This window comes from Glycine max, chromosome 11 (genome assembly GCF_000004515.6).
Source record: "Glycine max cultivar Williams 82 chromosome 11, Glycine_max_v4.0, whole genome shotgun sequence".
In the NCBI taxonomy this organism is placed as follows: Eukaryota; Viridiplantae; Streptophyta; class Magnoliopsida; order Fabales; family Fabaceae; genus Glycine; species Glycine max.
This window is the reverse complement of record NC_038247.2, coordinates 37,775,063-37,799,536: the sequence shown is the minus strand read 5'-3', so window position 1 is coordinate 37,799,536 and position 24,474 is coordinate 37,775,063. Positions and strand designations below refer to the sequence as shown.

General features: G+C 31.7%; 1 protein-coding gene and 1 pseudogene across 3 annotated transcripts; both read right to left on the bottom strand.

Moving 5' to 3' along the window:
• Positions 1-4,533: 4,533 nt before the first annotated feature.
• Positions 4,534-11,251, bottom strand: LOC100809495 (biotin carboxyl carrier protein of acetyl-CoA carboxylase-like). Of its 3 annotated transcripts, NM_001415814.1 has the most exons (10): positions 11,003-11,158; positions 10,196-10,293; positions 9,593-9,802; positions 8,944-9,020; positions 8,631-8,684; positions 7,864-8,124; positions 7,707-7,769; positions 6,685-6,753; positions 6,556-6,601; positions 4,534-4,997 (listed from the first exon to the last, which is right to left on the bottom strand). In NM_001415814.1, exons 2-10 carry the CDS (start codon positions 10,245-10,247, stop codon positions 4,936-4,938), a joined length of 894 nt encoding a protein of 297 aa, NP_001402743.1. In that variant the 5' UTR covers positions 10,248-10,293; positions 11,003-11,158; the 3' UTR covers positions 4,534-4,935. The 3 variants fall into 3 exon arrangements, with proteins under 3 accessions (NP_001402743.1, NP_001241967.2, NP_001402742.1); NM_001255038.3 differs by lacking the exons at positions 10,196-10,293; positions 11,003-11,158 and adding an exon at positions 11,205-11,251; NM_001415813.1 differs by lacking the exon at positions 10,196-10,293.
• Positions 11,252-18,068: 6,817 nt separating this feature from the next.
• On the bottom strand, positions 18,069-20,672 carry LOC100810883 (uncharacterized; annotated as a pseudogene).
• Between the last annotated feature and the right edge of the window lie 3,802 nt (positions 20,673-24,474).

Genomic DNA, 24,474 nt, shown 5'->3' with positions numbered 1-24,474 from the left:
AAAACACGAATAACATAGGTTATAGATTCAACTCATGATGAAATATTTAAGAAATAAAAAAGACAATGATATCTTTCGAAAAAGAAAAGTATTAATTTTAGTTCGTGATATTAAAAGTTATCAATTTTTTAGGTGGAATTCATGTGCTTTTAGAAAAGATACTACTAATATATTCTAATTCTTTAACATTATTTTAAAAATATTTTTTTATTAATTTAAATTTATTAAACTTATATTTTTTGTGAATTTTCATATTTTATTTAATGATATTTCCATATAAATTAATTGTTTTAATAAATTTTAATTATTATTAAAAAAATATAACAGAGAAAGTGTATCAGAAAACATATGGAGAGATTCTTCGTATTTTTGCCTCTCATAAAATCCTAGATTTAAAATATAAAAATATACAACATTCCTTTTCTGCGTTCAATAATAAATTCCTACTTTTCGTGGTCGCAAAAAAAATAAATAATATTGAAAGTATATATAAGGTCTCAAATTTAGAGCTCTACGTGAAGCATTCGTGTCCATACAGTTACAGATACGGCGCCAAGTGGATTTATTATCCCTTACCATATCTTCCATTCTTTTGGAATTTTCATGTAAGATAAAATTCATCTGAGTCAGATGTGACACAGGTGCCAATCCAATATCCGTATATGCCTAATTGCCTATACAAGGCTTCTATTGTAATTTGATTATATTTAAGGGGCAAAAGTAAAAATAAAAAATATATACAAATCAAGTATACGACACCGTCTAAAACCAAATTCAGTAAAAAAAAAAAAAAAAGTTATACCAGATTAACCAAATGAAGTGATTGACCATCTGGAGTATAAATTGACTATATTTTTAACTTAAAGTAATATTTGATTTATTGTAACTTAGTAATGATTTAATTATAAACAACAATTTTTCCGTGGGTTAGTAACGGTAGTTCCCATAAAATAATAATGGTCGGGTAGGGATTTACACTTTTACGGTCTTAGGTGCACATTCTCACTGGCTGGTTTTCTTAGTAGCACTGGCTATGCAGCATTTATTTGTCATTTATACAGCTAAATACAATATAACTTATGGCTACTAACATGCTTGGTGGGGGTGTTTAATGTACTTTGGATGTATATGAGTTTGGGTACCTCTTTACCTATAATTTATATATACATTTCTCTTTGTTGATATAAAGAAATCGTAAGTGTTATGAATATTTTTAAATTTAGAGAATTTTTAAAACAAAATAATATATAAGAGATAAAAATATCATTATTGTCAAATAATGATGAAATATTATCATTTATTTCAAGAAAAAAATATAATAGAAGATGTCTTTATTGTTAATCATGTGAATTTTATTTTATTATATAAAATAAATTAACACTATTTTTGGTAAAATTAGTTGATAGCGGAAAGCTTTTAAGTTAACGTATTAAATTATAAGAATTCGGTAGAATTGTCTACTGAAATAGTTGAAAAATGTAAAATATAAAAAATAGATATATGTTTTTACTAGATTTGACAAGATATGTTTACGGTGGTACTCCTTTGTGAGTCTCTTCATTAACTGTGGTGGGAGTACCTGCAAAGACACCTCACGCTCAGGTTAGAGGCATAAAGAGGTATGCAAGCAATAGTATGTGAGTTAAAATTAGAATGTTTAACCTGAGTCTCAATGGTTTCTTATATGAGGAGAGATTAAATTATCTAATCTTAATATTTTCTTTTCAGATAATGAAAATAGGAAAATATAAGGTAATTATTTTATCTTTCTTCTAATAAAAGATACTTTATGGTATTAGGATTATATCTTTATCTTATGATTAAGGGATAATGTTTCTCTCTTACCTTATTTAAATCTTAGATATTCAGGATCTGAGTAGTCAACTCGGCCCACCACCGAGTATAAGGGTTATCGAGTTCAAGTACAACATATGCCCCTAAGCTCTAGAGTTAGCTGGAAGAGCTTATAAAAGTAAAAAAATTCTGTTTTGAGTTGCCTGCTAGTGTCGATCTTTGGATTTAGTCAAGTAACTCGATTTTTTGGTCTTTTTCACAGCCACAAATTTAGCCAAGTTGTTTGTGGTCTAAGTCGACTGCTAGTGTCGGTCTTTGGATTTAGCCAAGTAACTCAATCTTTTGATTTAGCCAAGTAACTGGATCTTTTGGTCTTTTTCACAACCAAATTTTTAGTTAAGTCATTCGTGGTTTGAGCTAACTACGCATAGTGGTCTTTAGTTTAGACGTCCGCGAGTTTTGATTTTTTTATCAATGAGCCAAACATAAGTTTAGTCTAATTGAATTTCTCGATAAACGAGTGTACCAACAAAGTGCTGCTCCCTTTAGGATTGTCGGGAATACTCGGCACATGATGGCATCGTCGTTAGTGAACAGATTCATCTGGGTGGCAAATGCATCTACATGTTCATCTAGGTTCGAGAGTCTATCGTAACTATTTACCATTAGCATCTTCCACTTGGGTGGTAACCGTGTCTCCATGATGCCATCAATGAAAGGATGGAGTTGATTCTCCACCCTATGCACCTATTGAGTGACTGATGAAGTTTGTTCCCTCCATGTCATGTCAACTTCATCGGTCTCTGGCAGATGAGTTTGATGGGTGCTGGTTGCAGAGACCGAGTGCACGTTGTTGTCTTCCTGAATCTTTTGGTACTATTCTCTAAGGGCGATGTTCTCCCTTCGGAGGTCCTGCATCTCTTGGGCATTCTGCTACTACATGCCATTCATCTCCCTTTGCAAGGCAACGATCAAGGAATGTTCACCAGGCACCTGACACAAGATTTTCACCATTGTTGTTGGGCTCTCATTTTCAAGGATTCTCATGGCTGGCATGCCAAACAAGTTGGCCACCTACCCCAGTGGTGGTCTTTGGTTGCCTGTGGAGGTGTTGTCGTTGTTTGTCACCATTAATGATGATGATGTGGTTGAAGGAAAATTTTTCCTTGGTCTCACGGTGGACGCCAAATGTTCTTACCATATTCAACAAGACCTGCTCACGATGGTGCTCTTTCATAAGCCTCTCCATGAATTGCGATGGGAAGGTACCTGTAAAGACACTTTGATGCTCAAGTTAGAGGCGTAGAGAGATATATGAGTAATAATGTATGAGTTGAAATCAAAATGTTTTACCTAAGTCTCAATCGTCTCTTATATAGGGAGAGATTGAATTATCTAATCTCAATCTTATATTTTTTGGTATTAGGATTATATTTTTATCTTATGACTAAGGGATAAATTTTCCATTTTGCCTTATTTAAATCTCCCAGATATTTAGGATATCAGTAGCTGACTTGATCGACCACCAAATACAAAAGTTATCGAGTCCGAGTAGAATAATATATTTATATAAATTTCAATGTCATTTTATGGATAAAAATATATTTTGATGTATTATAATTTTATATTTAATAATTTTAAACTTTTATAATTTTTTATCCACAGGTAAATTATTTTTTTCATTACATTTTTAGTTTCAGTTATTACATTTTTCATATTATGTATTATACTATTAATCTTATATAATGTCTTAAAATATTTTAAACCAAGTTTAAAATAAAGTTAAAAAAACATACAATTAAGTAGACATTATACTTTTATTATATGAATTAGCATAATAGTTAAATAAATCATTTAATGTAAAAAATATTCAAAAAATAATATTTTTTTTATATTTATCATTATCAATTTTGTGAAGTATAATGTTGAAATTATTATAAATAGTACATTGATTAAAACAAATAGTATAATATAAAAAATTTGTGAGAGGAATGAGTGAAAAAATAAATAATGAAATCATGTTATATTTAAAAAGGATAATAAGAAAATTTAATAAATACTTTATGGATAAAAAAGAATACAATATAAAAGTTAGAAATTAACGTTTTAAAAAATACTACTTCAAATAATATTTCAAAAAATGATAAAAACTACTAAAAAACTTGTTTACCGAATAATTAAACAATTTTTTCAATTGATAAAAAATATTAAAAATTAGATAAAATGATGTGTCAAACATAGCCTAAAGGAATAAAAAAATTTAAAAATTAAGGTGAAAAAGGCATCAAATAATTTATTTGAATCAACATTTAAAATTTAAAGTTCGTATCAAAATTAGGATTAACTAAATTTGAGCAATAATATATGTATCATTTTCCTTTCGGTCCCCAAGTTCATGATCAATCTTATCAAACCTTTTCAACTTATGAATTTTGCTTTAATGCAAAGTTAGTAAGAGAAACTTCAAATTATATCCACGTTTGATAGTGAGACTCAAGTTTTAAATCACACATCAAATATCTTGCTACATGTAATAATCATGTTTGACTACCTAGTTTGATGGGTCAAGATTTGCGTTATAAAATAAAATGTGGGCAGGGACAAACAGATTTCACATGCCCTTTTCTGGGATACAATGGTTTCTCACTTTCTCATGGTTTAGCCTTAAAACATGATTCATCACAATCTGCCCTTACCATATGGGAATGTGACTGAATAGATTGGAAACTCTAAGAATTTGCTACAATCTGGTGATAAGTAATGATTATTAGATCATAATTTTGTTGAGAATACAGTATTTCTATATATTCTAGCACTGCAATAGTGCAATGTTTCTATTTCTGGTTCCAAATCTCAAAAACAAGTTCTGCAATATAGTTTTGGGAGAAAATAAATAAAATAAAAGGACAAGCTAGTAATCAAACTCCAGCAAGTAAGATACATAATGAGGCGGTCTCAGAATAGCTTATCCGGTACAATTTAAGCAATTGGTATACAAAGTATGATTTTCAATAAGGAACCTCCGTACCAAATATTTAGTCACATTTATTTGTAACCTATTAAAAACTTTTGCGAATACGCGAATAGCTCCCCTAATAAAAAAAATGCCGCATGATTAATCATTAACAGGAAAAGGCTATCTCACTTGATGTCATGAAAAGATGGCAACACAGCAATAAGAGGGTCTCCATAACCAACAGGCTCTGTAATTCGCAAACAAAAAATAGTAAGAAATTCATCACAGCTATGGATGAGTGTAACTGCCATCATTGATGCGCCAAAATAGGTTTAAATATTGCAAAAGGACGGAATTCGCAATCAATAAATCAATAAAAAGGCATAGCAGAAATTAAGACCTTAAGAGCTAAACAATATTTTTCCATTCAGTCAATAGTCAGGACTAACTAGAAAACCGATATACTGTAAATTACAATGAGCAAAATTAATCTATCATGAATATCCTGTTACCTTCCATCATTTAGCAAATCAGATAAAAAGGTATACAGGATTCAAGATCCGCACTGTCTGGTATGATGATTAAATGAGTATGGATCCAAGATTCTTATAAGCTTGACACTAATAATTACAACCAAGTCATATTATTTTCCACTTTGTTTTCTGTTTTAAGATATTTTTCTAATTATAAGAGAAAACAAGAAATGAAAGCAAAAAATGTTTTCTCAAACTCTATGAAGCCTAGATACTTGGTACAACCCAAATTCAGGGCATACAGGAAATTCTTAAAATTCAAGATACAATGCAACTCAGATGCATTAACACAAATGCACACACACACAGACAAATAGATAGATAGAGACATACATACTTTATACAAATGCATAATATTTATTAAGAGACATGGATTATCGTTCACTAATACATAACTATCTCAGTGAACGATGATCATAATTCACAAAAACAATACCTATGATAATAACAAAAAACAAAAACAAATAAACAGTGATATATGTTTCCATTACTCATACCAGAATGTATTATTTTCCAACATGTTACAAAATCTTCCCCTAACTTGTGTCAAAATGTGCATCATTTGTCCTACTCAAAACTCAAAAGAAGTATTGAATCTATATGATTGCCTAGTAATGCTTAGTATTTACTATAACTTTAAAGATACATAGGAAAAGATAAAGCTGTAGTGAATTTTATTCCTATTCAAAGTACTGGAGCCGTTCTCAACCATACCAGTCAATAAAATTTTGGAAAAACAAATAGAGGATACTCTTTGGAATTGGATAACTACACGAGTATCTTATGCGTATCGGTGTTGCATACAAATACAACATCGAAACTTTGCCATTTTTGGAGTATCAAGGCTTCAGAGCTCAAACTAAACAAATCAAACCCAACATCCCCATGTTTTAATATGATAACAGCATGCTAGCCATAAAGCAATTAGGCATCCATGATACTAGAGTATCATAAGTACAGGTCAGAAAATGCTCTAGTACTAAGTGTTCCAAGATGGTAAAATTCATTTTTAATGCTTATCACTTGCCAGTAATTTGCTTGTTCCTTGCAACTAAGCTTCAAAATACTTGAAATAAAAACTACTAGAATTTAGAATTATTAGGATTGCCATATTTTATTGCTGAGGCACACTATTGCATTAACTAATTCAGTTTTGGATGAACAGCACTGCTAGTATGCTATCATCACTCTTTCCCCAGAAGCCCTGTATTACTTTAGTACCATGTCAATAAATCTAGGCATTTTTGTAACAGGTAATAGACATTATTATACCTCCATCCTCAACAAGTAGTTTCAACACTTCTCCAGCCACATCAGACTGCAAGATTCCAAAAATTAAACTAGTCAGAAGTAGTAAATATTTAGGAAGGAACCAGAATTACTGAAACTGAGACAGATCACCTTAATAGGAAGTCCAGTGCCAAATTGATCCAAATACCCTATGACTTGCCCTTCTTTGATTACATCACCCTAGAATTCAATTAGGAAATGAATATATAATTTGTAGTCAGTTCAATGAAAGTGAGGTCCTCAAACAACTTAATGCTGCAATCGTATGTTACAAAATATATTAATAACTACACCAGCAGAAAAATATAGGTCAATCTATATTTGGGAACCAAAGAACATTTAATTTGTATCTGATAGACTCAATAAATTATCACTAATTTGGAAGAAATGGCTACCTAGTATGATTAAAACACTAAAACACAGGGCAGACTATAGTAGCTAAAGAGGAAGAAGCCAACTAGTCATTGTGTCATACCATTCAACACTACACAGGACCAAGCCCCTTATAGATTGACTGAACTTTCTCACCCAAGAGCTACCCAAGAGAATGCGCACACCCCCTCCTCCATATCCCCTCCCATATAACACAATCCTCACCAACTAAGCACCTACCTGGCAATTCCCTCCAAACCAACTCTCTGCTCATCAGGGTTGATTCTCTTCTCTTTCCAAGGCTTTGGGAATTTGTTTTGACTAAGCCCAATTTCAACCTGCTGGCCTGGTCTAACAGTATATTATACTGACAAGTTTACAAAATATTCCTTTTTGTTCCAAAATATATCATTGTTAATTATTGTCAGCTTTTTCTTTTTTTATAGCATCCAGTTTTTTCAGTTAAATACTTAAATTTATTTCAAAAGCCAACTTATGCATGTCAGCAAGGTCAAATCAGGAGACTAGGCCGACAAGCAATCAGGCTGATGCATAGACTGCAACTATTGTTATGCAGTATTACATGGGGCAGCTCACAGTGCATAGTTGGGCTCTAAACTAGAAACAATTAGTTTCAGCACTGCAAAATCTTAGTGAACCGCAAACACATGCACCAAAATCCAATGGTGGAGTTCATAATGAGAATCCAGTGGAGGGAGTATCAAGTGAATTATGGATATTGACAGGCATATCACATGTACCTCTTTACAGATAGGAGGTTGCTTCTTCCCTTTCACTGTTCTACCTCTTCGGAATAAGCCAACCTAATGAGAAAGAAAGATTAGTGATCTACATAGCTCAAGTCAGATAATGAGTGAAAGCAGAAGTTAAAACATATATTATTGATGGATGACATACCGTGGGAGATGATACTAAGACATAGGTATTGGTACCAGAAGCCTCCAATGCTGCCAATCTTGGTGATTTCTCTTTGGAAACATTTGCAAATGGGTTGTTCTTTTCTGGAGATGATTTTGGTGGTGAAGGTGGCAGGCTACCGGGTGCTGATTCATCCATAGGTTTACTTGGAATAGGTGGTGGTGTAGTTGGTGAAATGTTAGACAAAGGAACCTTTGTTGCTCCAATGTTTCGCTTAATATGCATTTCAAAATCTCCAACCTATAACAATATATAAGCCAAATAAGTTTGTGTACAAGGTCATCCAGCTAAAAGCATGCTTCTTTTGATGAACCAGACAGAAATTACAGATTTGAAGTTATATTAAAGTTATTAAGCACAATTTGGTGTAAAAACAAAGCTGAGATGACACAACTTTTTATGATCAAATTTGAATTCCAAGAAAAATTATATATTCAGATAGGACATTAGGCACAAAAGCACCACATTTTCAAGTTTCAATTACAATGTGCTACCATTTTGATAAAAACATAAATACCAGTATATGTTAAGTGAATTAAAATCATCCTTTGACATAAGTTCAATACACAGTATATGGCAGGCTATAGACATATCCAGCCACTAATTACGAATTGCAAAAAGAACCCTACCACATAACATTTTGCTTTAAAACATACACTCAGAGATTCTTTTCATCCTTGTTATTATATTTAAAATACTGCACTTCAAGTTTTACATAAGCAGTAAACAAGAGAGAAGAAGTTCACCTTTACTTTCAGTTCAGCAATTTCAGTCTCATCACAGACCTCTAATACCAAAGCCTGATAATAAGCAAACCAGACATAAGTAATGGTTTATCAGATTCACATTGAAACATGGCTGTTAACAAATGCAATTATGCAGTCTTGGATAAAAACCAGCTATCATAAGTAACAAATACCTTGTATTTATTTCTTCTAATAGGTAACATAAGGTATTTGTATTCATGAGTATACTATTGCTAATTCCCACCAAACTATCATTTTTCACTAATAAGAAATATGATTTGCAGGTAAATAAAAGGAAAGAATAGCTATAGACCTCAAATCCATTAGGAAAAGTAGCAGTTTGCAAAGGCTTTTTCTCCAATGAGCCTTGTGGAGTGTTATCTGAAGAAGCTGCACCATCATAAATAATTGTTAGGTAAAGTAATACGAATGTTAAAGTAAAATTTATTAAAGGGAAGCTATTCTAATAGCCAACTATAACAAAGCTATATATATATATATATATATATATATATATATATATATATATATATATATATAACCTTCATACAGACTTTCTCAATTACCATAATAATTTTTAGCAACAGAGAAGAATGATTTCCTACTATTACGTATCTACGTAAATAACACAATACCTTAAAAATAAACAGATAAACAATAAAAATGACATCTTTTGTTTGCATGGATTTTCTTCTATCTTCTTTCTTTCCAACAAGTAGATAATGGTTCAGGAACATTATCTTTGATCATGTATATAAAAATATGAAATTGCAGCCCAAAAATTTTGCAACTTGTTAATGTATCTCAAAATCTTAAGAATAAAAACAACCACTTAAAATTTATAACTAAGCAGATAATTACACTAAGAACAAATAATAGTATCAGACATTTCTCATTCAAACAATAGCCAAATAGAACAAAAACATAAGGATATAATTCATTTCACAATCAATATAACCCACCATCAGATTTGGATGCGTTGATAGCTTCAGCTGTTTTTCCACATGAAATTAGTGTGTTTTTCCCCTTCGTGTGGGAATTAATGTGCTTCTGACCATATGCCAAATGCTGGATGAAAAGCCTACTTTTAGAGTTCCATCCGGCATTATGAATGGGAACTACAGCCTGCTTCTCAAGGGAGGCTCGCACATGGGACATAGTGCCTATGGGATCTGAAATCCAAGAGTCATGAGTAAGCATCTGGTTGCAATGGTAAAATTGCCCCTTTAAAAATATAAAAAAACATTGAAGTATTACAAAAATATTGTATTATGATTTATGAAAATTGACCCTTTAAGAAGGCATTAAGAATCTTTCCAAAAAGAAGTAAGCTTATTTAAAAAAGGCAGGGAAAAAGAACAGAACTTATTGTTTTATTTAACAGAAATAGATTAAGAAAAGAAAACAATAACCAACAGAAGACAAATATTTCTGACAAGTGTTTCCAATAAAAAATAGTATACAGCCTATGGGTATCACCAAAGTTGATAAATAATAATTTTTTTTGAAAAAAAAAAAAACAGTCCCTTGTGTCCTACTATATGACCCAACAGAATGCCAATTACATGCTCTTGGGTGATTGCAGAGCATCCTTTGGTTATATATTTGTAGAAACATGAAGGATACATTCAATTGCCTTCATGAAAATGTTATGCTCGTGATTCTGATAAATAAGCAACACTTAGCATTAGCATAAAATAACTTGGCACAGCTACCTCATTTTTCTGTTAATTTCTTTGGTGTTATCCTTCAACTCTTTTTGCATACAGAGTAGACTAAATTAAGCTTCGTACATTTCAGAAATAAGGAACAAGTCAAGCAAGCTTATACAACTAGTTGCTTCGGGATGAAACGTTTCAATGTTATTGTTCTGTGCAAATCTATATATATATAAAAAATTCTACAATCCTTTGCAGTAGACACGTTTCAATTTCCTCGTAAAAAAGTACAAATAAATCAGCAGAAGCAGAAACTCCATCCTAAGTTGTTGAGCATTCAATTCAAAATGATTATAACATTTCATATAACTAATGAAATTTCAAGAAATCACACAATGCGGAAAGAGCTTAAACGCAACAAACATTAAATATTTGTAACAAAATCAAAAATCTAGCGAGCTTCTTCGCCATTACTTCAGTCTCTCTAGCTCGAAAGTAAAAAATCACGTAAATTAAAGCAAATAAAACAGAAAACAAGACAGTGTATATACTCAATCATTTTGATTTCCCCTCATATATGTCACATAAATTAAAGCAAATAAAATAGAAAAGCGAGACGGCGAGATCAGAAATCGCAAACACAAGAGCAGAGATCACACTCGGCAAAGCACGTTGATAACAAAAATGCAGATACAGATTAAGAGAGAGAGATACAGTGAAAAGATCGAATGGCAGCGGAGGATTCCATGGGAGAGAGAGCGCGCGAGAGGGATGGGAGAAAACAGAAATGGAAGAATGGGAGGGAAAAACAATGGAGGAGAGGAACTTATAGAGAAGAGAGAATAGCTGAGTTGAATTGAGTTAAGCCAAGGAGGAAAGAGGTGTGTCACTTTGAGATTTCCGCCCCTCTAATTACCTTCTCCGTTTCAATCTAGGAACATTTCCTCGCTAACGTGCGCCTGTGTGTGACTAGTGCTTGCCTCCTCTTTTTACGTGGGACCCTCCCCTCGAGGCAGGGTAGGTTTCTTCGACTATCATCATCATAATAATAATAATAAATAGTTTTAAAAAGTCTAATTTAGTAGTTTCCACATAATTAATATAAATTTGGATAAATAGTTATTTTTATTCTTGAAAATGTAAAGTAAAAACAAATTTTTCTTTGAAAGAAAAATAAAATTTAGTCGCAAAGTGTAAAAAGTGTGATAGAACTATTTCATCGTTAATTCTTCCCCATTAATATTAAGTATTGTGACTACGTGACACCTATGTTGACGGCGTGTCTATTAGGATGAAATTGACAATAGAAAGTTTGTACTTAATTAAACGTCAATTGAAGCTTCGACCTATCTTCTCTTACACCCTCGTCAATTACCCCATTCACTTCAACAACACCCTCCTCACATAAACAACACAAATATGACTTCATCGTCAATTAGGTTTTGCAAAATGACATCGTTGTTATCTACGGTGTCTCTTCCTTCCTCCTGTAACCATAATTGGATCTGCAAACAATCAAAATCCAAACAACATAAATTTGAGACCCAAAATTGAAACCCCAAAATAGAGGATAACACATAATTCGAGACCCAAAATCCAAACAACAAAAATATGAGACCAAAAATCGAAAGCCAAAATCAAAGATCCAAGTAGTCGGAGCGAAGGATGGAAGCGACATAGAGGGTGTGGCCGGACTGTGCAAACCACAACGAAGTCACAATCACCATTATTGTCGGGCCTTTTATCACCTAGTGCTTGAAGCTTGGATTTTTCTTTGCTATGGGCTTGTTCTTAAAGAAATTGGTAGGGAGTTTCATATGTATGGTGGTGTTGGTAGAGGTTGGAAAGGTTTCAAATCTGTGATAAGGATAATGAGGAGATTAAGGCTATTGGCGTAGATAGTGTTTTGATAAAAATAACTGACAAACCAAGCGACTAAGGGTTACAAAATTTGGAGATGATAAATGAGGAAGTGGTGGCTTAGTGCAAGGAGAAAAAGCGCTTAACATCAGTGATTGTTGACGGCGAGAGCAGCAAACTGAGAATGATCATGGTCACACCTACAGTGGTGACTTGGGGTTTTGATCTTGTTATTTATTTGTATTTTTTTTTTCATTTTGTTTGTACATATCTCAAATTGGTTTTTTTATTGTTTTAATAGATTAGGGTCGGTGATGACACCAATGTCGTCGGAGGGTGGTTGTCGCAGAGTGTCGATGACACCAATGTGTTCTTTTTGGTTTAAGAAAAGGAGGTTGTGATTTCCAGATCTGAGAAATGGAGGGTAAGGCCCCCAATCCGCACCAACACATATTAGAATCTCGACAAAGACAGTGCCAAACAATGAAGGCCACATGAGCAAACATTTTTTGATATTTTCGTCCTAATGTGCCACGTAGGCAGATCCATTAACATTAACGAAGGAAAGTTAATGAAAGAATAAATTTGTTGTACTTTTTACACTTCCAGAGACTAAATTTTAATTTTTCATCTTTTAAGGACAAATTTGTCTGTGCCCTACACTTTTAGGGATTAAAAATGACTATTTATCTTATAATTTTTTTTATACCGTGAAGTAATAAAAAATTACTCCCTCTGGTCTCTAATATAAGAAAATTTTAACTAACTTTATCTTATTTAATGTTACTATCTCTTAAATATCCTTTATTTAATTGAGGTTTTAGTTTTCATATATTTTTCTTATCCTTGATATCAAGTTCCAATCAAAGGTAAGTTGGAAAAAAAATTACTTTTTTAGTTAGTGTGTTGATGGATAAAATATGTCCTCATTAAAGGCAAGTATACCCTATACAATAGCAATAGTGGACTTGAAAGTCTGGATATCATATTCTAGAGACTAGTTGAGTTCCCAAATAATCTAATTTGCATAAACTAAATAATTTTGTATTTTTATATTGAGTTGGAAATTGTTTGTGTTTAGAAAATAAAACTACAGACAAATAACAATTTTAAAGAAGAGATATGTATGAATAAAAGTGACTCTGATTATGATTTCATATGTATCATTTTCCCCTAATTCTTATTTTAATTAAGAACTCCCAGTTACCAATTAATTGTCTACTACCTCTTATTTTAGTAACATCTTATGAGTCAAGATCTAAGAATACTCTTCCCCCTAAATCAACCATGCATTGTTCATTCGTGATTTAATTTAGGATTAAGGATGAATAACAGAAAAGTTTGTAAAAATGGGATTCATACCGCCAGTTTGGTCATGCAAGCTTTATAAACCCTATCATTCTATAGGTCAGTTAATTATAAGAAGATGATCACAAACACACAAAGATACAATTAACCAAATAACATCGAAGAACTTTATTAAAAAGAGGAACTAGAGTACATGGGTATAACTACATCACAATCCGAGTTTTAAGGGGTTTAGCCAATTATGGTCATAGAATAACTAAACAACATACAATATTCCATTAGAAATAAAAGAGATTGAAACCCTTACAGATTTGAACCTCTATTGTTCTCGGTGTAGTTTTCCTCTCAAAAGCTCTTGTTATTCATAAAAGGTATAATGAATTTCAAATCTCCCAAGTATAGACTCCAACTTCTTATTTATAGACTCTTAAACATATTTATTTTAATTAGACGCACTATAGATAAATATTCTAATATGATCTCAAAAGATAATCACTTTAATTCGATGCACTATAGACAAATATTGTGATTAGATTCCTAAAGATAATTACTTTAATTAGACTCCTAAAGAAAATTTCCTTAATTAAGCTCATTATGGTCATGATGATATCCACCACGGTCGTTATCAGAATCTTGGTGTTGAAGCTTGAGATGTTGTGAAATGAAGAAACCCTCATGATTGACCATGACCTTCTTGATTGACCACGTCTGTGGTCAATGTATCACAGTCGTAGTCAAGTGAAAATAGTATCAAATATTCATCAATTTATGCATTTTTCAACTTTTTCACTTGATTGAACAATTGTACTTATGTAAGGTAAAAACTAATGTCCAAATATGAGTTTTGTTAAGAAAATACATGAAATAGCACAAAAACTCACATAAAATATCACTCAAATTATGGTTTATCATGTGCCATATTTTTCTTATATTTGAGACAAGGGGAAGTATATTGTTGGGAAACAAATCTTATTACAAGTTTTAGAGACAAAATTGAAAAACTCTTTATTACAAGCCTCTTCCCTCACTTTGGTTGTGAATTCCTATTTGAGCATGATGATTCTTATCTCAATAATTTTTTTTATAGTGATAGTGAATGACTCATTCATGAATATTATTTAGTGGATTTCTATTATCCTATCTCTCTACTTACTTTTTCATTATAGTAATAGATTCTTCAAGAGTCAAAATACATTTCATTACTTCAAAAAATGCACCTCTTGATTTTTCACTCCTCGCTTATATTAGTATTTGAAAATTATATTGATTTTCCTAATAACCCCTTCAATTCTCTCAATTAAAATTTCCAAACATCAATCCTAGCATCTTCACAAACACCTACTCACCATGAATATTCTTCTTACACTAATAAGACATACCACTTGAGTTCTACGTCGCTAAGAAAACTTCAATACATTGATCCAATATTAGCTTCATCTTGCTTTAATACTTGTTTGACTAGTCACTTGAGTGCACCAACCAACTTTGATATCACTATTGGGAAAACAAACCCTATTAGAAGTTTTCTAGAAAAACATGAGAAACTCGTTCCTTCATAATATTCTCTATCTCTCTCTGTCTCACACACACACACTTGGGTAATGGTATCTCCTTGTTTAGGTTAGATGATTATTTTCATCTCAAGAACTTCCTTTTATAATGAAGGTGAATAACTCTATTTATGATATTATTTGATGAATTTTAATTATATCATCTCTCTACCTACCTTTTCATTATGTTAGTAGAGTTAGAGTTCTTCGTGAAGGCAAGAATCATTGAACCAATATACATTTCATTTTTTTTTAGTTTCAAAACAAAAAGGATACATTTGATTTTACCTTTTGGAATGCACTTCTTAATTTTTTTTACTCACTTGCGCTAATATTTAAAAATTTGGATTCATTTTGACAACATATATTACTAGATATGACTTTTAAAGTAATCATATTGTAAAAGTTACACTACTAGAAAAAAGACAATCTACATCGGTTATAGGAGACTATCTACATCGATTTACGACTGTCATCGTAGGAGACAACGTTAAAAGTGATCACTTATTCTACGACGGTTGCCAGGAATCGTCTTAGAATGCTCAGTATTCTACATCGGTCCTTCAGTTGTGACCGATGTAGAAAAATTAGCATTCTATGACGGTCACAACTGCAGGATCGATGTAGAATGCTAAGTTTTCTACGACGGTCGTTGAATAACCGATGTAAAATGATAAACATTCTACATCGATCACAACTGAAAGACCGATGTATAATGCTGAGCATCTCTACATCGATCATGCCAGAACCGATGTAGAAATGCTAATTTTTTTTAAAATTTTTGTATTTGGAGCCTTTACATCCCAAAAAATGAAAAAGATGCCCAAAATCATATGGAGAGCCTAGGAAATTGGATTACTACAACTACAATTTACCAAATAGGAGAACAATAAACCAAATTTGCAACTTAATCTATCAACAATGTTGTTAATGTAACTGCATAGAGCTTTGACTTGTGAACATCTCTAAAATAGATATAATGGGATTTATATTATTTATGTATGTATTATGGGGAGAAATTATCCAATAAGGTTGAGGGAAGTGATTGTAAGATTTCTTAAATAGTTATTATTCCACAGCATCCTAAGAGGAAGTGATTGTAAGATTTGTATCCACATAATTAAAAAATAAATAATAAATAATAGGAAACCAATGAAGACATTGATACCTTTGCCTCAACTAATGCCATTACCAAATCTTCTGGCTTTTCCCTCCTAATACCTTTCTCATCAATGTCTGCAGTCTAAAAGCTAAGCTCTTTCAATCTTTCCATCAAACTAATGAATAATGGTAACAAAACTGAAGCAATTACATTATAACACTAACACATACCATTACTGTGAACTCATATCCCATCTCAGCAAGAATCTCTCTACGGGCCTTTGAAGAAGAGCCCAGAATTATCTATTGAAAGATAACAAACTCAGATTGCATTAATTGCTTTATCTTTTTCAATTACTTAAAAAAAAAGGCAAAACAAAATAGGGTAGTTATCAATTACATGAAAAGACATTGCAACATGAAATTATTATAAGAATGTAATAAAGCATCCATTAAGGAGTTACAAGATATGAAAAATAGAGTTCATTTCACACAGTTATTCAGTTATTTATTTATCAATAAACTTTGCACCATTTATGGGTAGGTAGGTAGGTACATGATTTGAAATGTATAAAGAGGAAAATGCCACAAACCTTGAAGGGTGGATTTTTGGTAGCCATGTCCAAAAACACGTAATTTCCAATCTCTTAACTGCAGTTGTAGAATAGTCCAGAGCTGCTTCCGAAAAAATAGGAGGCTACAAAAACTAAAAGGTAGGAGTTCTCAAATTTATTTTGCAGGGGAGCTTGTTCAATATTATAGTACTTGGTAACAATCTTGACCATGAAATCGAAAATCTATAGGCATCAAGCCCTGTTTCAACCATTAGCTACACATCTTCCTATATTATATATTTTCATGAAAACAATTAATATCTTTTCAAGTCTTCCATTGTATGGGACAACCAACAAGGCCATAACCAATTAATTACAATATAAAATTCGGCATGTTATTCTTTCCTTGTTGACAATTTCCTAATCTAAAAGAACATGAACATCAACAACCAAAGGAATAATTTCATACCGTCCTTCTTCCAACCAAATGATAATGAGCATAATGTGAGCCTCCAGGTGCTCCAAATACCTCATTACAATACCACAAAATATCTTTAAGAATATTCATTTCTTGAAATAGCAAAATAGGGAAATAAAACATCTACGCCTATGATAAAAAATACCTTTGGGCAAATAAGATCCAGGTCTCCAGCAATCTTGGTGCCATCGGGAAACAAGCCATGGTACACAATTCTGTAGCCACCTTCGTCGATGACGTTCTCTTCGCACAACCCATTAGTGGCGACTTCGAGTTCTCAGAGCTTGTACCACCTCCCCCACTCGAGATGCGACACTTCGGGGCCCACGCTTCCAAGCGATGACGCCGTTTCGCACGCACTCGCGATTGCCTTGCTCTCCCCGCTCGAGTATAGCGCCACCTTCGAGACCTTGCTATGCAACTGTTTCTCCTGCTCGCTCTTGTCGAGGCTCGTGCACTCCTCCTTGATTTCTCCCATCAAGGCTTTCTTCTCTTCCTCTCTCTGGTTTTTGTTTATTGAAGAATGGAGACCGACGGATGTGCTAAACACGCACATGAATAAGGAGAGAGAGAGAGAGAGAGGCGTATCGAGAAGAGGAGAGGATGCGAAACGAAAGGACACATCGCTTTTAATTCTTTAAAAAATTTCAAATTTAAACACAAACAAAAACGACTTCGTAAAAACCGTTTTTATTTTACATTATTCAAAAACGATTTTACAAAACCCAACTTTAAAATGATATCATATTTACCAAAATGCCATTGAATGTTAAATAACGACATTTTTAAGTAACCGTTGTTGAACATATGTCGTAGATAGCAGCTTTTTTAGCACATGAATTTTTTTTTTTTCATAATACTATTTGAGTCTGGAATTAGGAGTAATCTATTAGTCTATTTAATGGGATGGACATACAATTAATTAAGCCAATGATAAAGAATACATATTTAAAATAAATTGTTAAAAGTAGTCTGTTTGACAATAATATATACTCGTATCCATTGATCATATATCAACCTGCAGAAACTAATTAAAGGATCACTTCTAAGTTCTATCTTACAATTAAGGAACTAATCACGCGTTTAAACAAATAGTTTGCACATAACTACGATCTTGAGGCAAGGCTAAGCAACGTCGAGATGGACTATTTCTCGAAACTCCAACCTCCTAGTTTCATTGTAGAATGTTACACGTTTGTTAGGCCAATATGTTAACCATATCCAACCCCTTATCTCCCACTCCATTGTTTTCCCTATGGCTCCTTTGTCCACTTTCCACCACACTTTTTCTCCATATTCATCACCAGCAAATATAACCCCTCCTTCCTTGTTGAAAGGTCGGTAAGCACTAGAGTATCGGTTTTTGAACCATGACTTTGGGTTAAGCATTGCAAACTTTGAAGGCTTTGATGAGAAAACTTCTTTGCCATCAACACTATCATGAAGAAACCAATTCAAATTTGCACTGTATCCATAAACAGATTCCTCGAATTTCCAAGGCTTCAAACTAACGGTTGAGGATTCTCCAGCTGACACCTTAAGTGCCAAGGGATTGGATGGTTCAAATGAAGCTTCCACGCTTTTGTCAACACCAATTTCTTTTCGAGGGTTCTCTGAGGACTTGCCAACTGATAGGCTCAACACTTGGTCTTGGAGTGTTGGTGTAAGTTGCAATGATATTCTCGAAGGAAAATGTTTTTCAGCTGCACCTACCCCTCGTTGGCTCATAAGGGACTCATTCACCAATTTTATAACATCACACCTGTCCACAAGGAGTTAATTAATATTAATGTAAATTAAATATATATGAAATTAAATTAGAAAGGATTAAGAAAAACAATCACTTAATATATAATAATAACAAAATCTTATCTCATTATATAATAATAACAGTAATTTAGATGGATCACATAACATCATTTTGACTTGATTAATATAGCGAAGTATGTAACCACATAAAGATGATTGCCATTCATAAAGGAAATTAATTTAAACATGTATAAGAAAAAAATACTCAATATATATACAGCAATAACAAAACCTATAATATAACGTTGGCTATATGGATCAAATAACCTTATTTAATTCGGTTAATCACTTCAATATATCGAAATAAATATATAGGGATGAATGTGATTCATAAAAGAACCTTGTAATTTTGATCGTCAATTTTTATAAAAAGAAATGGAACAATGTTGTTTTTTTATTCTAATATAAAATTTAAGCGAATTTCACTTATTTCAAATCTAAACCAAAATCTTGAACTATTAGAAATTTAGTTAAGTTGAACAATTTAGAGAAAAGAAAAGTAAAAAAAAAAAGTACCTCTTTTTAAAGAATTCAAGCTAATGAGAAAGATTGTATAAAATATTAAAAAAAAAAAAAGATTGTACAAATGATGAGAATTTTTTCCTAAACTTCTAATAACAACATATGGGCATGATTAATGACTAATTTATTTGTCTTGTTAAGATGCTTATTTATTGGCTCCACATGTATTATCTCTTAATGGGATAATATATTGGTGGTTAATTAGTGGTTACCTTATGTTGTCAATGTCCACCATGATTTCAGCCCACTCCTCTTTGATCAAGACTTTGTGATTGAACTGAAGAACACCTTCCACATGGTGATATCTGAGGGAGAATTGAAGCCTCTCGCTAGCTGGATTGCTTTTTGAATTCTCAACATCCATGACCAAGAGGGGACAATAAAGCTGCACCTTCCACAACCCAATTGTTGAAAATGCATAAGAAAACAAAGGGCACGGTGTTCTGAAGGGGTTGTTATGTGCTTCAAGTTCCCCAACCCAGTTAGTAACTGCGAGGTTCAATGAACGCATCCAATGCTCTTCCAAGTTAGACCCTAGGAGTTTCATAATCTTATGTGATGCTTGTCTTGACTGAAACCTGTCAAGTGGTCTTTCAAGTTGCTAATACACCCAGAACGAAAATCTGCAGCAGGAGCTTCATATATGCAAACTAGGAACAAGAGGGTGAAGAAAGAAAGATTGAAAACATCTGAAAAGTTGTTGGAAGTGATGGAGTCAAGGTTTGGAAATCTGAGGAAGGGAGTGCTGTTTTTGTTGGAGCCATAAAGAAGGATGGCTTGAATGAAATTAACAAAGAGATTGGAAATGGTTTCTTCATCATCTATTAACTTATTATTATTGTGGGTTTTATTAGTAATAGTGGTGCTGCTTGGCTTGAAAGGTTTAGAGGTCCAAAGATGGATGGGAATGTTGCAGTCTGCAATAATAACAAAATAGAGGTTTGATGAGGAATGATTATTGCTATTGTTTTTGGATACGGTGAGATTAAGACGTGGTTGGCATGATGAGCTTGAAGAAGAACATATGTTTAAGGACATGGAACTTGTTTCCCATTCTGAGATTGGTGGAAGACTCTGAATCCAGCAAAACACATCAGGGAAGTTGTAAGCCATGTTTATATATATCGAATTGAAGCAACTAATTATTATAACTCTCTCTCTCTCTCTCTCTCTTCTCTCTAATTCGGGTGCATTCAGGTGGAGCTTCACTTCACATATATTTGTAGACTCTTACACAATGATATATGTAGTTAGCAAATACTCTTCTAGTCTTCTAGTGGGGAAAGAATAATTATTAAAAGAATGAAAAGATTGGTACCATTAGTTAATTAGCTCCCATGGATAAAAGCAAGATAAGATTGCTAATTATTGGATAAGAAAATAATTACACCACATATATATAAAATATCAAAAACGCATTATCTACGTTATAAATAATATTATACGTTGTTGTAAAAAATAATAATATTATACGTCTTATTTACATCATTTTTATAATTTGTTTATCTAAAAAAAGTGTAAATATAGAGAAATTATATAATTATAATATGTAATTTTTATTTGTTTTAAAAAATAGCTTGAGAGTATATTAATTTTTTTTTCTGATAAATGTTAGTTATCATTGTTAAAGCATATATAAATATATTATTATTATTATTATTATTATTATTATTATTATTATTATTATTTGCTTTTAACGATGAAAGTTTGTTTAAAAAAAATGTAGATTTAAGATGTGCTTGGAGGAATTTATTTATATCTTATTTGAAATTATTCTATGTCGTGACCTTTAAGTATTTAAGAAAACTTAAAAAATTATAGTTTATGATTTATTATAAATTTTTTTCAATATATTTTAATAAAATTTTCAAAATAACTTATAAAAAAAATTAAAATTTTATATGAAAATAATTTAACCTTATTTGCTTTTCAATTATAAAAACAACTTACAAATAAAAACTTATATGATACACATTTAAGTGTTTAATTAAGATCTATAAAGGCCTTACAGTATTTAATTTCTATAATAAGGAAATAATCTTGAGTGAATATAGGCTTGATTTCTCCATATTACATTATTAGTAAACAAATTATACGTTTAATTATTAGTAAATATGTGATGTGATTAATGTGTTAAAATTATAATTAAATTGTTTAAATATTATTTGAGTTTGATTATTGATGAAAATTATTCTTAATTAATTTTCTTTTTATTTTTTCAATCGAATTTTAAATTACTCAGAATTACTTTTTCGTGACGGATCATAATGTTAAAATAAAAAAATATATCTTTTATTGTTGGTAGTTTATGTAATTTCAATTTTAATTTACCAAAGAGAGTTATCACTACAGTGAGCATCCGTTGCCTCATTAGTACTTGTCACTGTCACCTTTTTGATTGTAAAAGGACCACTGATTCATTTACGTACATAATATACCATATGTATATGAAAATCATAGTAATAAGATAAATGTAATGCTTCATGAATAAGATATTCTGTTACAGATGAAGATTCGTGTATGATAAATGTTTGTTATTATTAGAGCTAATTAACTGGTAAGTTGTTTATTGGATCTCATTAATTAACTTCTTTTCACATGTTTGTTGGCATTGAGAGTGACGACCCTACCGAGATAGATAACAAATTGAGATAGAAAGATCTTTGCACAGGCAATTATTAGTAAGAAAAATATCAAATCAGTTTGACAGACCGTAGCTCATTAGGCAGAGATAATTACATGCACGTAAAGAGAAAGTTATGAAATCACTAAAATTGGGATAGCGAGGAATTTGAGTAATTTGAACAAAGTCATAAGTTTAAACCTTATCTATTCATTAATTCTCGTTAACAAAATGTAGTTTTTGTTACTTTTTTAAATACCAGTAATATTCCACTTATAACTTAATTGCCTTTATTTTTTTCACATAAAGCCATCTCTTACTAAAAATAGAATACCGATGAAATAAACGAGAAAAAAGAAAGAGACCTAGCAAAATTAAATCTAAGTCCAATATTAAAAACAGAATTCTACCAAGTGAGAACAAATTGTTTTGAAAAAAATTACATTAGAATTCATGTTTTAGCATTGAAAAATACAAATCTCAATGATAAACCAAAGAGCCCGTAATTAGTTAGTTAGTCTAATGTTTACGCCACCAAATTTTTAGTTGATAACGTTTAAAAGTAATAGATGATCTCTTTCAAAGAAATTTCTGTCCATATTATTCAGGTTTCAAATTTTGTTTCTAAGGGAATTTGAGATCTGGTTAAGAATAAGACAGGGTGAATAAGTTCATATTAATTGTTAAGATATATGGAACATGCAAGTTTAATTTGAGTTACGTGTAAGGTTTTATAATCATGCGTACACACATATGCATATGTAAGGGTTGATTGATTTTTTTGCTGACTATGTATAAGGTTTGATGATTAGTGATATTAGCTAGCTATTCATTTATTTTGAGCACATTACTTATTATGTATATTTTATCTTTTTTTAATTTTTTAAAATATAAATTATTTATATATACCTTAAATATTGGATGTATTTTTCAATTATAGTAACTTGTTTGTTTAAAAATAAGTGAAAAATGTTATAAAAAAAAGTGTTTTTCCTTTAAGCCAACAGAATAATGTAAAGTAGTAATCAAACCAATCATCCAAGCCCAACCATGCAGATAAGGCAGAGTCCCCCCACACTCCACACATTACCAAATTGATTTCACTTTATTTAATGAAATTATTCTTAAAATATTTTTTATTCAATTTAGAGTTTTTTTATATTATCCTGATATCAACATGACTTTCAAAACAAAAGTATTTCCATTTAAAAAATAAGATTCTATAAAATTAAAATTTTCTTTTAATTAACATGAAAGATACATTAGAAAATAAAGTTTATTTTTTTAAATAAGATTAACTAATATTATCAACTAGTGTGAATTAATAATTTTTTACTTACATTATGGTGAGGAGTACCTCTAGGCGTAAACAATTCCTTTAGTTGGTTTTTCCTTCATTGTGATCCTAATCATCCCACGAGTTTGAAATTGGCCTAGTGAAGAATATTATTTTCCAGCAGACGAAACTTGATTAATATCGTGATAGTAACCATTTATCTAATGCATTCGTCATTTTGTTTCGTCCCTAATTATCAGTCTTTAAATTTGGGTTATTTCTAGTGTACACACCTCAACCTTCTATGGTGACAGCCTTTACCCATGTCTCTTAATTTGCCCAAGTCATTTGTCCACTCGTTTAATGTCTTCTAAGTGATAACTATCAGTTTCATTAACCTAGCTTGTGGTCATAACTCATAACTACCATCCTTGGCCCGACACAAAGAATAAAAAGAGTTATATGGGGAGATAAAATTGTGTGAAAGTAAGAAACATTCAATTGTGTGATATGCTTTAACAATAGTATGGCCAATGGACTCTAAAGATATGGAGATTTTTATATCTTTGAGGGAAAAATTCTATTGGGAAAGAAGAGATAATGGCTGTGTGGAATTTGCATCACAATTGTTCGCTTTTGACATTGGTATGAGTCTAATGGCCGGCTTTGTTCTTGAAAGGCGCTTATGAGAATTGAGAAAATAACGTGAGACTTTAAGGTGTATATCATTTAAAAAATGACTACTAGTATTTGCATTGAGAAATTTCATTTTCAATGAAAAGAAAATATATACATATAAGATAAAATAATGAGCATAACGAAGGGAAATAAACTACAACATTATAAAAACTACTAGTATATAAATAAATACAACTCCTAGCACAAGCATTGGATTATGAATTAAAATCTTGTATGGGAGGTCAAAATTCAAAACTAAAACCCCACAAAATTTAGTGTCACACAGAATATAATGAGCGTTGTTCTTTTTACAGAAAACGACGCGAACAAAGGTGTCAAAGGAAAGGAGATGGATGCGCTAATGCTATGAGCTCTTCCAATTTCAAACATGTTGTGGACCAATAACGAAGTACCATGAACATGATGA